Below are 12,335 nucleotides of genomic sequence, written 5' to 3'. Positions count from 1 at the left end.
TGTGTCTCCAGAGACCATATTTGGTGGTATATATATATATATATATATATACACATTTGTTTTCTTTTTTTTTTATTGTATAGTAAATGAAGTTGGGTGGTTTGTTAATATTTATATTGAATACTTATAGTTTTTAGAAAATAATTTTTTTATTGCATATTAATTTTTATAATGCATATTAATATATGTTTGTAATTAATGCTTTATATTTATATAATAAAATAAATACCGTTTATATATTCAGTACCATAATTGTATATAATTACATTACATATATGATAAAAAAAATATTCTTTTTTTTTTTTTAAAGAAATGAATACTTCTATTCAGCAATGACAGATTAATTTGATCAAAATTGACAGTAAAGACAACATTCAGAATGTTAGAAAAAAATTATAATTCTGTAATTTTTTCCTTTTTTCCCCCTTTCTATTCATCAAAGAATCCTGAAAAAAATATTTGAAATACGGTTTCCGCAAAAATATAAAGCAGCACAGCTGTGTTCAACATTGATAATAATAAGAAATGTTTCTTGAGCAGCAAATCAGCATATTAGAATGATTTCTGAAGGATCATGTGACACTGAAGACTGAAAATCCAGCTTTGCATCACAGGAACAAATTACATTTGAAATTATATTCTTATAGAAAAGTAATAATGTTTCACACCATTACTGTTTTTACTGTATTTTTGATCTAATAAATGCAGCCATGGTGAGCATAAGAGACGTCTTTCAAAAACATTGTATGACTCCTAACTTTTGAACAGCAGTGTGACACAGCAGAAATACTTTGACGTGTTAGACATCCTCTGCTTGACTCTTAACCCCGTTCATCTCCTCTGTCAGCTCTACTCCTGCTGCGCCTCCTGATTCTGATCTCATCCTGGAGGTGCAGCTGTTGTCGGCAGATGACGCCCCAGACCTGGAGCTCATGCCGCCCTCTGAGCGAATCAGTTTGGCCAACAGAAAGCGAGAGCGAGGAAACGTCCACTTCCAGCGCGCCGACTACGCCTTTGCCGTCAACTCGTACGGAATCGCGCTACAGATAACCGAAGCAACTTCCAGAGGTGATACTGCTTCATTCATGATTCATTTAGTTAATTTCCTAATAAATCATTTTATGGTTTTGTCTGCAATCATATGTGACCCTGGAGCACAAAACCAGTCTTAAGTCGCTGGGGTAGCAATAGCCAAAAATACATTGTATGGGTCAAAATTATCGATTTTTCTTTTATGCCAAAAATCATTAGGATATTAAGTAAAGATCATGTTCCATGAAGATATTTTGTAAGTTTCTTACCGTAAATATATCAAAACTTAATTTTTTTATTTAGTAATATGCATTGCTAAGAACTTCATTTGGACAACTTTAAAGGCGATTTTCTCAATATTTAGATTTTTTTGCACCCTCAGATTCCAGATTTTCAAATAGTTGTATCTCGGCCAAATTTTGTCCTATCCTAACCAACCATCCATCAGCTTATTTATTCAGCTTTCAGATGATGTATAAATCTCAATTTCAAAAAAATTGACCCTTATGACTGGTTTTGTGGTCCAGGGTCACATATTACTCTTTTATCTTAGTGGACATCAGTCAACAAGAAGAGGAAGAACTTTTGGACATGGAGGTGAAATGTCTCAACAACATGGCCGCTGCTCAACTCAAGCTTGACCACTATGAAGCCGCGCTGCGCTCCTGCGTCTCCGTCCTGGCGCACCAGCCGGACAATGTCAAAGCCCTGTTCCGCAAAGGCAAGGTTGGTTTCCTGGGTTCAGATGCGTATCGTTTTCACTCGCTCTCATTAAATAGTAATGCACTCCTGGTTTGGGACACAGCGAAAGCGGGTTGTTCGGTCGTTTGGTTCCGCCGAACAGCTAGAAGTGTGTTGAGATGAAAAGGTGCTGAGCTGTGCCATGTGTTTGTGTCCACAGGTACTGGCTCTGCAGGGCGAGTATGCCGAAGCCATTAAATCACTGAAAAGGGCCTTGAAGTTGGAGCCAAGTAATAAGGTAACACAAGTGACAATTGAACAGAACAAATTTTATTAACTCTATCACTGATGAGCAATGTTTTGTTTTGTTTTATATTTTAAAAATGTATATTTGTTATATCTTCTTAATTTGATCTTTGTTTTATCTCTTTATTTTATTTTGAATTCAATATATTATAATGCATTGTGTTTTATTAAAAAATGGCATCTGTTGATAACTTTATTTTGTCTTATTTTATTTATTTAAATTTTATTTCAGTTTTTTTTTTTTTTTTGTATTGTTTTATTGCAATTTGGAATCTGTTGAGAACTACTATTCTATTTTATATTGTATTTTATTTATTCTATATCAATTTTATTTTATAAATTTATCTATATTTTATTTTATCTTATTTTACTAATCTTTTATTGAAAATTGGTATCTTTAGATTTTCATTTATTTTTTATCATTTTGTCTTATTTTAATTTTAACTCAATTGTATTTTATATCTTTTATTTTCAAATTATTTTGTTGTATTTGTTTTATATATTGTTTTTTATTTTATTTCTTTATTTAATTTTTATCTTATTTTATCTTTAGGTCTTATTTTTATTTTATATCTTACTGTAATTTATGTCTTATTGCATCTTATTTTATTCTATCTTGATTTAATTTGTATATATTACTTTATCTAATTTAAGTTTTATATCTTATTTAATATTTATTTTATTCATATTTTTTAAAAAGTTGGTATGTTTTTTATATCTTATTTTATTTTTATATCTTTATTTTATTTTACAACCTTATATCTTTATTTTATTTTACATCTTATTTTAATCTTTATTTTCATATTTGTCTTTTTTTGAAAATTGTTATCTTTATTTTACATCTTATTTTATCTTTATTTTTACTTTACATATTGTATCTTGTTTTATCTTTATTTTCTTGTCTTTTTTTGAAAATTGGTATCTTTATTTTATATCTCATTTTATCTTTATTTTATTTTTACATCTTATTTTATTTTACATGTTTTATCTTATATTTATTTTCTTGTATATCTTTTATTGAAAAATGATATCTATTGAGAGCCATTATTTTATTTTCATTTGTCTTATTTTATTTTTAGTTTGTTTTATTTTTGTGTTATTTTTTTATTGCATTAGGATAAATTGTTTTATTGAAATTTCTAAGTATCTATTAAGAACTACTTGTATAATCATATGCATTCCCCATTATAACCAGCAGATAGAGCTGCAGACCCCCAAATTCAGTCAGACTGCAGACAGAACAGAGTGTTCAAAAACTCTTAGGATCACATTTCTTTCCGTGTCTATAAATAGCCGGGTCCCTCCGCACACTTGCCATATCTAAAGGAGCATTGGGCTGCTCTGCTTACACAGGGAACGGATGAGGTTCCCCGTGTCCCTCCATCTGACTGCTGTATGACCAGCCTGCCACTGCCAAGCCACCTACGTCTGCACATTTACACCTCGCTCTTCTCATGTGTCTGGCCTTTAGAGACGCTCCAGTGCAGAATTCCTTCATCCAGTCTCATTCCATCTCACCACTTTGCCTTTACCCTACTTGTTTTAGCCATTAGCCAGTAATTAAACATTAGCGGTAATTAAACTAAATGGCAGGTTGTCATGGTGTAGTTTGACTCAGGCGGCTCCTGAAAGTCTACATTCAAAATGCCATTCACGGCCCTCGCGATCCTTACTTATTATTAATAATGACACTCTATTCATATAATCTAATTAGCCTTAATTTGTTAAGCGTCGTGTTTTGAACTGTAATTTTGATGTTTGTAGGTTACGCTTTGATTTAGCAGTGTTTCTTCATCGTAACGATTCGTTTTAAGTAACCATATAAGGTGTGGATCAGGTATTTAAATGATTCAGTTTGCAAATGAATCTTCTGTAAAACAAATCGACCAGTTCACTGAAACACACTGTCTTGAGTGAACTGATTTGCTCAAACAAATCTGATGGGCTGAGATTCGTTTGAACAATTCACACTCGACTGTTGAACAAAGTAGTTTGTAACTGAAACATTTTCCAGATCAATTGAAATATTTAGCAATGTCTTGAAATTAATCAATGAACTGTTTTTTAATCAGTACATTGAAGCATGCTGAGTGAACTAATTTGCTCAAATAAATCCGAATGATTCAGATTCACTTGAACTATTCACACTCAATTGTTAAACGAATCAATTTAGAAATGAGTCATTCTTTGAAATCACATGAATTATGTAGTTATGACGCAAAATAAATAAGTGACCTACTTTTTAAACCAGCCTATTGAAGCAAACTGAATGAATGAACCAATTCGCTCAAGTAAACCTGAATGTTTAGATTAACTTGAATGATTCACATTCAACTGTTGAACAGATCAGTTCATAAATTCAATCATAAAATCATTAATCAATGAACCATTTCTTGAATCACTCCATTGAAACTAATTCAGTAAACTGATTTGCTAAAATATGAACAATTCAGATTCACTTAAATGATTCACTCAACTGTTGAACAAATCAATTCATAAATGAGTCCTTTTCAATCACATGAATTATGTACTGACGCAAATTAATAAGTGAACTGATTTTGTTGGCCAGCCTATTGAAGCATACGGAATGAATGAACCAATTCATTCAAGTAAATCTGAATGATTCAGATTCACTTGAATGATTCAAATCTAATTGTTGAACAGATCAGTTCATAAAATAATCATTAATCAATGAACTAATTCTTGAATCAGTCCATTGAAACAATTTGAGTGAACTGATTTGTTAAAATATGAACAGTTCAGATTCACTTGAACAATTCACATTGAACTCTTGAACAAATCAATTCATAAATGAGTCATTTTGTAAAATCTCATGAAATATGTAGTTATGACACAAAATGAATAAGTAAACTGCTTTTTTAAACCAGCCAACTGATCAAACTGAATGAATGAACCAATTCACTCTAGTAAACTTGAATGACTCCGATTCGCACTCAACTGTTGAACAGATCAGTTTGGAAACAAATCCTTCTACAAGGTTGCTTGAAATATGTGTGATGACTCCAAATGAATAGATGAACTATCTTTTGATTTGTTGAAATCCATTTGAACAATTTAGATTAGTTTGAAAAATAAACACTCAGCTGTTGAATCATGAATAATTCTGCAAGAAGATCACTTGAAATGTGTAGTGTTGATTCAAAATTAAATGATAAACTGCTTATTTTTATTTAATTCTGATGGAAACAAACCATCTGAGAAAACTGATTCCCTAAATGAATCGAACTCCTCGGCATTGGCAGAAACAAGTGTGAACTAAATCTAACTAATCTAATCTAACTTTTTGCGTTCTTATATATCATCTTCACAGGCTAAAACTAGAGCAGATCTAGTCTATCTTCACTCAGGTATAGAGAGAATAAAACTCCAGGTTCTTGACTTTGAGGTCATATAAGAGAAAAATGATCATGTGTGTGTGTGTGTGATCCATATAAAGACACGTTTCATTAGTACAAGATGCTTTCACTTCTGCTTTTGTGTTCTGTGGCATTGCAGCTGATATTGAAAAACAAGTGAATGCGTTTTTAATCTTAAATTGGTTTACATCTTGACTTTTGTTAGGCTTTCACTCAATCACTGTCAGCACTGTCAAGTTTAATCATTTTCGTGCCGCCCAAATGTGTTGGTGTGCTGCAGTGAGCAACAGTTTCATCAGCCTGACACACACACACACTTTTCACTCTCTCTGCCCTTTCCTCGGACAGACCATCCATGCTGAGCTGTCGAAGCTTGTGAAGAAACACTCAGAGCAGAAAGGAGCCGAACAGGCCATGTATAAAAAGATGCTGGGTAACCCGACGAATGCCAGTGTGCAGAAACACCGTGCCAAGTCCTCTTGGGTGAGAGCTTAAAACGGCCCTATTTCAACTATTTAACACAATGCACTGCTTATTTATGAGGTTGCATGTCTGTTTACTCTCAACAGGAAGTGGGTTTTACAGATGACAAAGTGCACATTCATGCCTTAGCCTGTTAAAGGGATAGTTGACTCAAAAATAAAAATGATTAAGGAATAAAAAAAATGTTTAATCACCTTCATATTGTTCCAAACTCCTATGTGGCAATTTTTTTGAATCTTCACGTGTGAATGAGTCATTGAGTTTGAACTGAACTTGAGAACTGGATCAGTCAGATTTTTGCATTAGCTTGCAAAAAAATAGCTTGCATTTCTCACAAAACTTCTGCATTCTTTTGCTAAATTTTTTACATTGCACCAAGAAACTTCGCGTTTTCTTGCGAAACGTTTACTTTCTCTCGTAAAAGTATTGCGTTTCCCTGAAAAACTTGGTGTCCTCTTAAAAAAGTATTGCATTCCCCGAGAAACTTCACATTTTTTCACAAATATATTGCATTTGCCAGAAGAAACCTTGCATTCGCTCACAAAAGCTTTGAAATACAGTTTTTCCGTAGACCACACAAATATTATTTCAATCAGCAGTTAAGCTAGGGAAGAAAACACAAAGCTTTGAAATTATTCATGAGGCATGAAAAATTTATATATATATATATATATATATAATAATACATTTTCCTTCCATCTCATTTCTTCCCATCACCATCATTTCTAGCAATGTCCGATTCATGAAAGAATTGTTCTTTTGAGTCTGATCTACTCAAACAGTCTACAGTGAATTGTTCATTAATTGAAATAAAGTGAACAATTCTGACTCGGATCCACTGATTCAAAGTACTGTAAGAGCTAAATAGCAGCTTTTTTTTAAAGAACGTGAAAGAATTGAAATGTAAATTGTCCTCTCATCTCATTTTTCATCACTATGTACCCCAAGGGACTTCATACAAATCATTTTTTGAGCCATTTCTTTTCTGGTTAATCTGGTTCACAAATCTGACCGAATGATTAATTGACGATTCGGACTATCTAATTCTCAAGTTCAACTCAAACCTCACTGGCGCAGAAAATTATTAGTCAATAATAAGTTAAATTTTGTCTGCGCAGATAGCCTTGTGGGCAGTGCGCCCGCTGACATACAGCGCTGTTGTGCTACGGGCATCCCGAGTTTGAATCCTAAAGCCCCGTTCACACCAAGAACGATAACTATAAAGATAACAATATTTGCGTCCACACCAGCAGATGATATCATCTGTTTATTCTAAGTGCATACTCGTCTGCCGCTTTAAATTCTCGAGCTCGTTATAGCAGGATAGATTCTGATTGGCTGTCAATGTTTGTATCGTTCATCATCTGGAAAAAATCGTTCTGGAAGGTGATTCCAACGATACCGTTTCTCTGTGCCTTTATCGTTATAGTTGTAGTGTGGACTCTGCTATTCTTTAAAGGAGTGGTTCAGTGTTTTTTTTCTAGGCTTGATTGTGTTTATGGGGTGCAGTCTAACATGTGTTAATGCTTAGTTTTTTAAAAAACGCATTATTTTTCACATAATTTACCTTTATTCCACACCGTTCTTCTCTGAGAAACGTGATGATCATTTCCTTCTTTTATGAAGCCCCTCCCTCAGAAATAGGCAATGGGCTCTGATTGGTTAGCTAGCCCAGTGTGTTGTGATTGGCTAAACCTCTAAACGTCCCGCCCCTCGCCTCAGCGGCATGTGCTCCGGTTGTAGTGTAAACAACGGCGTTGTGGTGTGGACTCTGCTATTCTTTAATATTGAGAACGATTTTTAGAACTATATCTTAATCGTTATCTTTACAGTTATCGTGCTTGGTGTGAACGGGCCTTAACTCTAGGACCCCCCCACTTCCTGTCAGATGTGATCTGTATAAATCATATCAAACACAAAAATGCCAAAAAATAATTAAAGTAAATTTGATTTGTTCATTCCACAAAACTATAAATAGATTTCTGAAAAATACCATAGAAAGCCACATATGGGTTTAAAACAACATGAGGGTGAATAAATAATGATAATTTTCTTTATGGGTGAAGTATTTATTTTAAACTAGTATTTTTCTTTTTACAGAGTCTCAGCTGGAAGTGGCTTTTTGGGGCTACAGCCGTTGCGATTGGTGGTGTAGCTCTATCAGTCGTCATCGCAGCTAGAAATTAACCAGAATTCACTGTGACGGGATGGATGACATGGTGCTGAAGACCTTGAGCACACCAGGCCCCCAAACACCTTACTGACCTTCATAAAAAAAAAATTGTAATTGAAAGTAGAATGGTTGTAGTTCTGTTGCCGTCCATTGCACAGTAGAGGTTTTAAATGGCGTTCACTTTTTACTTTCAATGCATGAAAGATGAGCTGGGGAGAAATAGATGTGAGAAATATTATATAATTCCTATTTATGTACAGAAAAGTTCCTAGTTATAATTAAGAAATGTATCGATGTACAGAATGATGCTCTTCAGGTTGCTGGACACAGTCGTGCTGCAGAACTCTTCAATTACGTGTGTGAAGTTCCATGATCTTCTTTTGGTGAACTGAAACTTGCTTGTGAACAGTCTTGAACATTCAAGAATATGATTGTATGCTTTTTCTTTTGCAGTATCTACAGGCATCTGATGCTAAAGAAAGACAACACTATTTCAAAAGTCCTTACACTGATGTGGTACGTTACTGGTTTTCGCGCTTTCTTCTCCTTTTATAGGCTCCAAAATATCACTGGAATCAGCTGCTGTTCCCAGAGTTTCTCATTTTCATGGCCAAACACTGCAAGGAAGGTCATACAGACCTTTTCAGTTTATTTTTCAGCTCCTACAAGAATTATTTTCATTTATTTAGTATTATTTATTTAGGATGAACAGACATGTGAGTTTTTTTTAATCCTTAAGTTGGTTTTTTGTTGTATTGGCAACATCCGACATTCCCTTTAAAGTTATTTTGTATATCCTATAATAAACTTTTGCACTTTCTGTTCATATGGTTGAAAATAAAGTGATTTCTTGAAAATGTTTAGATGTCAGAGCTACTGTATGAATTCTAGATTTGCATTTCCTGAAGGAACTATATGGGGTTGCAAGGTAATAAAAGTGAATAGTGTTAATAGAGCAATGCTTTCTTGCACTTGCCAGCTCGTTTATGACGTACGGGTTCGATGTGAACGTTCTAAATGAACATTCCATGTAAAGTGTGCGTTGTAATGAAATAGGCCTAGAGAATGTATTTTAAGTGCATAAACGTGACTAAACATCGTACCTCTCGTTGGAGTCTGGTGGGGCATTCCCTATTCATGGGGGGTTTTTTTCCAGACATTGACGTTTTTCTGACGCAATTCTGTGAGTGAGAAGCGTTCAATCCAAAACCTTCCCCCACCCCCAGCCAAGAGTTTTCCAGTGTACAAAAACACAACCAAACATGGTCAAATCACAAATTTCAAATCATATACGTTTTCCTTATTGTTGAAATGTATTCGAAAAAATAAATAACCGTATCAAACCGCGTTGTGATGACGCCATTCATCGGTCATTTCCAGCGATGTCCAATCCGAGAGAATCGAGTCGGATCTTTTCAGTGAAACGGTTCATGATGATTCGTTCATCTTTTGAATTGAGCGGATCTCGAGTCAACAATTCTGACTGAAAGAACTTTTTTTATTATTATTATTGAACTTTCAAAGTTACAAAATTCAACAGCAAGTGTTTGACATATTTCTCATATTTACACATTTTGTAAATACAAATTAAACTATTTTAATAAAATAAAATTATAATTAAAAAATAAACAAAATAAAAGGGCATTACAAGCATTTGTTAAATATATTTAGCAGAGACAGTTCTTTGGGCTTTACGATTTTTTAAAGACTTTATAGATTCTAAATAAGCTTTAAAGGCTGTTTGAAAATGAGCAAAATTGGGATTTAAGTTACTCCATTTAGTTTGATGAATATAAACTTTCCCTAATAACAAAAACAGATCAATAATATATAACAGCTAAATTAGCAGAAGTTATGTTACTTTTTAATCGCCTAATTAGCTGAAATGTTACCAAAAAAGTTAACGATTTGTTACTAAACGTCCATACCTGTACACTTTTAAACTAAGAGATGTAAATTAACTTAAGTTTTGTGTAGAGTTATGCAAATTTTATTTAGGATCTCAATAAGGTGGAAATAAATAATATGTGACCCTGGAGCACAAAACCAGTCATACTTAAGTCGCTGTGGTATATTTGTAGCAATAGCCAAAAATTCGTTGTATGGGTCAAAATTATCGATTTTTCTTTTATGCCAAAAATCATTAGGCTATTAAGTATGTTCCATTAAGATATTTTGTAAATTTCCTACTGTAAATATATCAAAACGTAATTTTTGATTAGTAATATGCATTGCTAAGAACTTCATTTGGACAACTTTAAAGGTGATTTTCTAATTGTTTTTATTTTATTTATTTATTTATTTATTATCAGATTCCAGATCCTCAAATAGTTGTATCTCTGCCAAATATTGTCCTATCCTAACAAACCATACATCAATGGAAAGCTTATTTATTCAGCTCATTGTGTTAATGTATAAATTTCATACCCTTATGACTGGTTTTGTGGTCCAGGGTCACATATATGATCTAAATCAAGCAGCTAGTACCAAAGTACTAGATTAAATATTTAAATAAATCTCCTTATAAATTATTTTTTTATTATTTATAAATAATTTTTTAACTTGTTCTTCTTATTATTTTCATATTATTATTATTATTAGATTTAAATAGCTATAATTTTGTTTATTTACATTCTTTACACATATTGTAATCAAATAAATAAATCTAAACAAAAAACAAGGTTTGCCAGATTTCCTTGTAAAAAAAAAACAACTTTTTTTTTTTAAACTATAGGTTATTGAAACACACCTATGAAATTATATATATATATAGGTTACTGAAATTCTATACATAGTATACAATATATAAAATTCAGATATTTATATTTATTGAAATATATTAGAATTGGAATATTTAAAATATTAAAAATAAATTATTATAATTATACCAGTCAGAAATAAATGCAGCTTATAAATAGTTGTATCTCTGCCAAATATTGTCCTATCCTAACAAACCATACATCAATGGAAAGCTTATTTATTCAGCTAATTGTGTTAATGTATAAATTTCATACCCTTATGACTGGTTTTGTGGTCCAGGGTCACATATTTTGTCAGGACTGCAGAACCGAGACAATATAAACACCCTTATCACTAAATCTCTATTAGTTATAAACAGCAATATACCTTTTTAGAGCGATGATGATGTAAAAGAACAGCTGAATCGTTTCCGAACCGGATCTTTGAAACGAACTGCTCAAAAGAACCGATTCGCGGAAAAGACTCGGACTTCCCATCATTGGTCATCTCATGATTACCCCGAAGCCCCGCCCCTTCCCGCCTGTACGTAATTCACGCCTCATGAATAATCCTATCCCTCGCTCGCTCGAGCTGCTTGTTGCGTTCACGGCAGAGGCGCGTGAGCGTGGTGGGAAATGCGAGCAAGATGGCGGCGTTGAAGGAGGAGCAGTGCTACGGACTGTCCTGTGGAAGAGTGAGCAATGGCAGCAACATCTCCGTCTATCACGTCAAGCTGACTGACAGCGCACTGCGAGCGTTTGAAGACTACCAGAGCAACAAGGTAAGACGCGCGGTGACCGCAACGCGAGGCTGGAGAAACAGTGCTAACAGGCTAACAGTGAGCAGCAGGCGACAGTTATTTCCCTGCCTGACAGCAAATCACCCACTCAGCTGAAGAAATTCCCCTCGAAGCGAGCAGGAACTTCGGCGTAGCGAAGCAGCCCCAGCCCTCTGCTGTCGCTGCCTTCCTTATCAAGCACTTCATACACTAATGAAGCCATTAATTAAACCCTCCGCAGGTAATAAAACAAAATGACTTGTTATATGTGTGTTGGTCTGCTGACAGGCAGTCTAGTTTGGTTGAAAGTAACTGGGTTCCCAGGTTCCTGGAAAAACCTGGAAATATCTGGGAATTTTAGGATTGTGATTTCCAGGTCAGGGAAAGTCATGGAAAAGTCTTAAATCTTAAAGTGAATTGGAAATTCCACTGAGTAGACTTTCCAGGTCAGGGAAAGTCATGGAAGTTAAGTAAGTCTTAAAGTGTCATGGGAATTCCACTGAGTAGACATTTTTCTAGTTATGCTTGACTCTCAGCCAGGGGCCCGGGGCCCTCAGCAACTTCCAAGGGACCACAAGATGGCTTGATAGCTCAATTAAAGCTAATGAAAAATGAATCCAAAATGTTGAGAACTATTGATTCAAACGCTTTGTTTGAACCTTTTGAATATGTGTATTGCACCCACATATTTGAATTTAGATTAAAATTTGAGTAATATTTCATAGAATTTTTTTATAAATTGAGTTAAATTTTAGAATATATATAT

General features: G+C 33.9%; 2 protein-coding genes across 2 annotated transcripts in view; both read left to right on the top strand.

Annotated features, from left to right (window-relative positions):
- Positions 1-8,911, top strand: part of LOC107729668 (peptidyl-prolyl cis-trans isomerase FKBP8-like) — a 15,476-nt gene extending 6,565 nt beyond the window's left edge. The window contains exons 4-8 of the mRNA XM_016540317.1: positions 822-1,068; positions 1,586-1,758; positions 1,934-2,011; positions 5,745-5,879; positions 7,980-8,911. Of these exons, the coding sequence (XP_016395803.1) occupies positions 822-1,068; positions 1,586-1,758; positions 1,934-2,011; positions 5,745-5,879; positions 7,980-8,066 (720 nt within the window). The 3' untranslated portion in view covers positions 8,067-8,911. The remainder of the gene's footprint in view (positions 1-821; positions 1,069-1,585; positions 1,759-1,933; positions 2,012-5,744; positions 5,880-7,979) is intronic.
- A 2,466-nt stretch (positions 8,912-11,377) lies between these two features.
- Positions 11,378-12,335, top strand: part of LOC107729685 (RNA polymerase II elongation factor ELL-like) — a 56,262-nt gene continuing 55,304 nt past the window's right edge. Inside the window, exon 1 of the mRNA XM_016540349.1 lies at positions 11,378-11,572. Coding sequence (XP_016395835.1) covers positions 11,438-11,572 — 135 coding nt within the window. The 5' untranslated portion in view covers positions 11,378-11,437. The remainder of the gene's footprint in view (positions 11,573-12,335) is intronic.

Source organism: Sinocyclocheilus rhinocerous, unplaced genomic scaffold (genome assembly GCF_001515625.1).
Source record: "Sinocyclocheilus rhinocerous isolate Xijiao unplaced genomic scaffold, SAMN03320098_v1.1 scaffold1149, whole genome shotgun sequence".
Classification (NCBI taxonomy): Eukaryota; Metazoa; Chordata; class Actinopteri; order Cypriniformes; family Cyprinidae; genus Sinocyclocheilus; species Sinocyclocheilus rhinocerous.
Note: the sequence above shows the minus strand (reverse complement) of the source record. Positions and strands in the feature narration are given on the sequence as shown.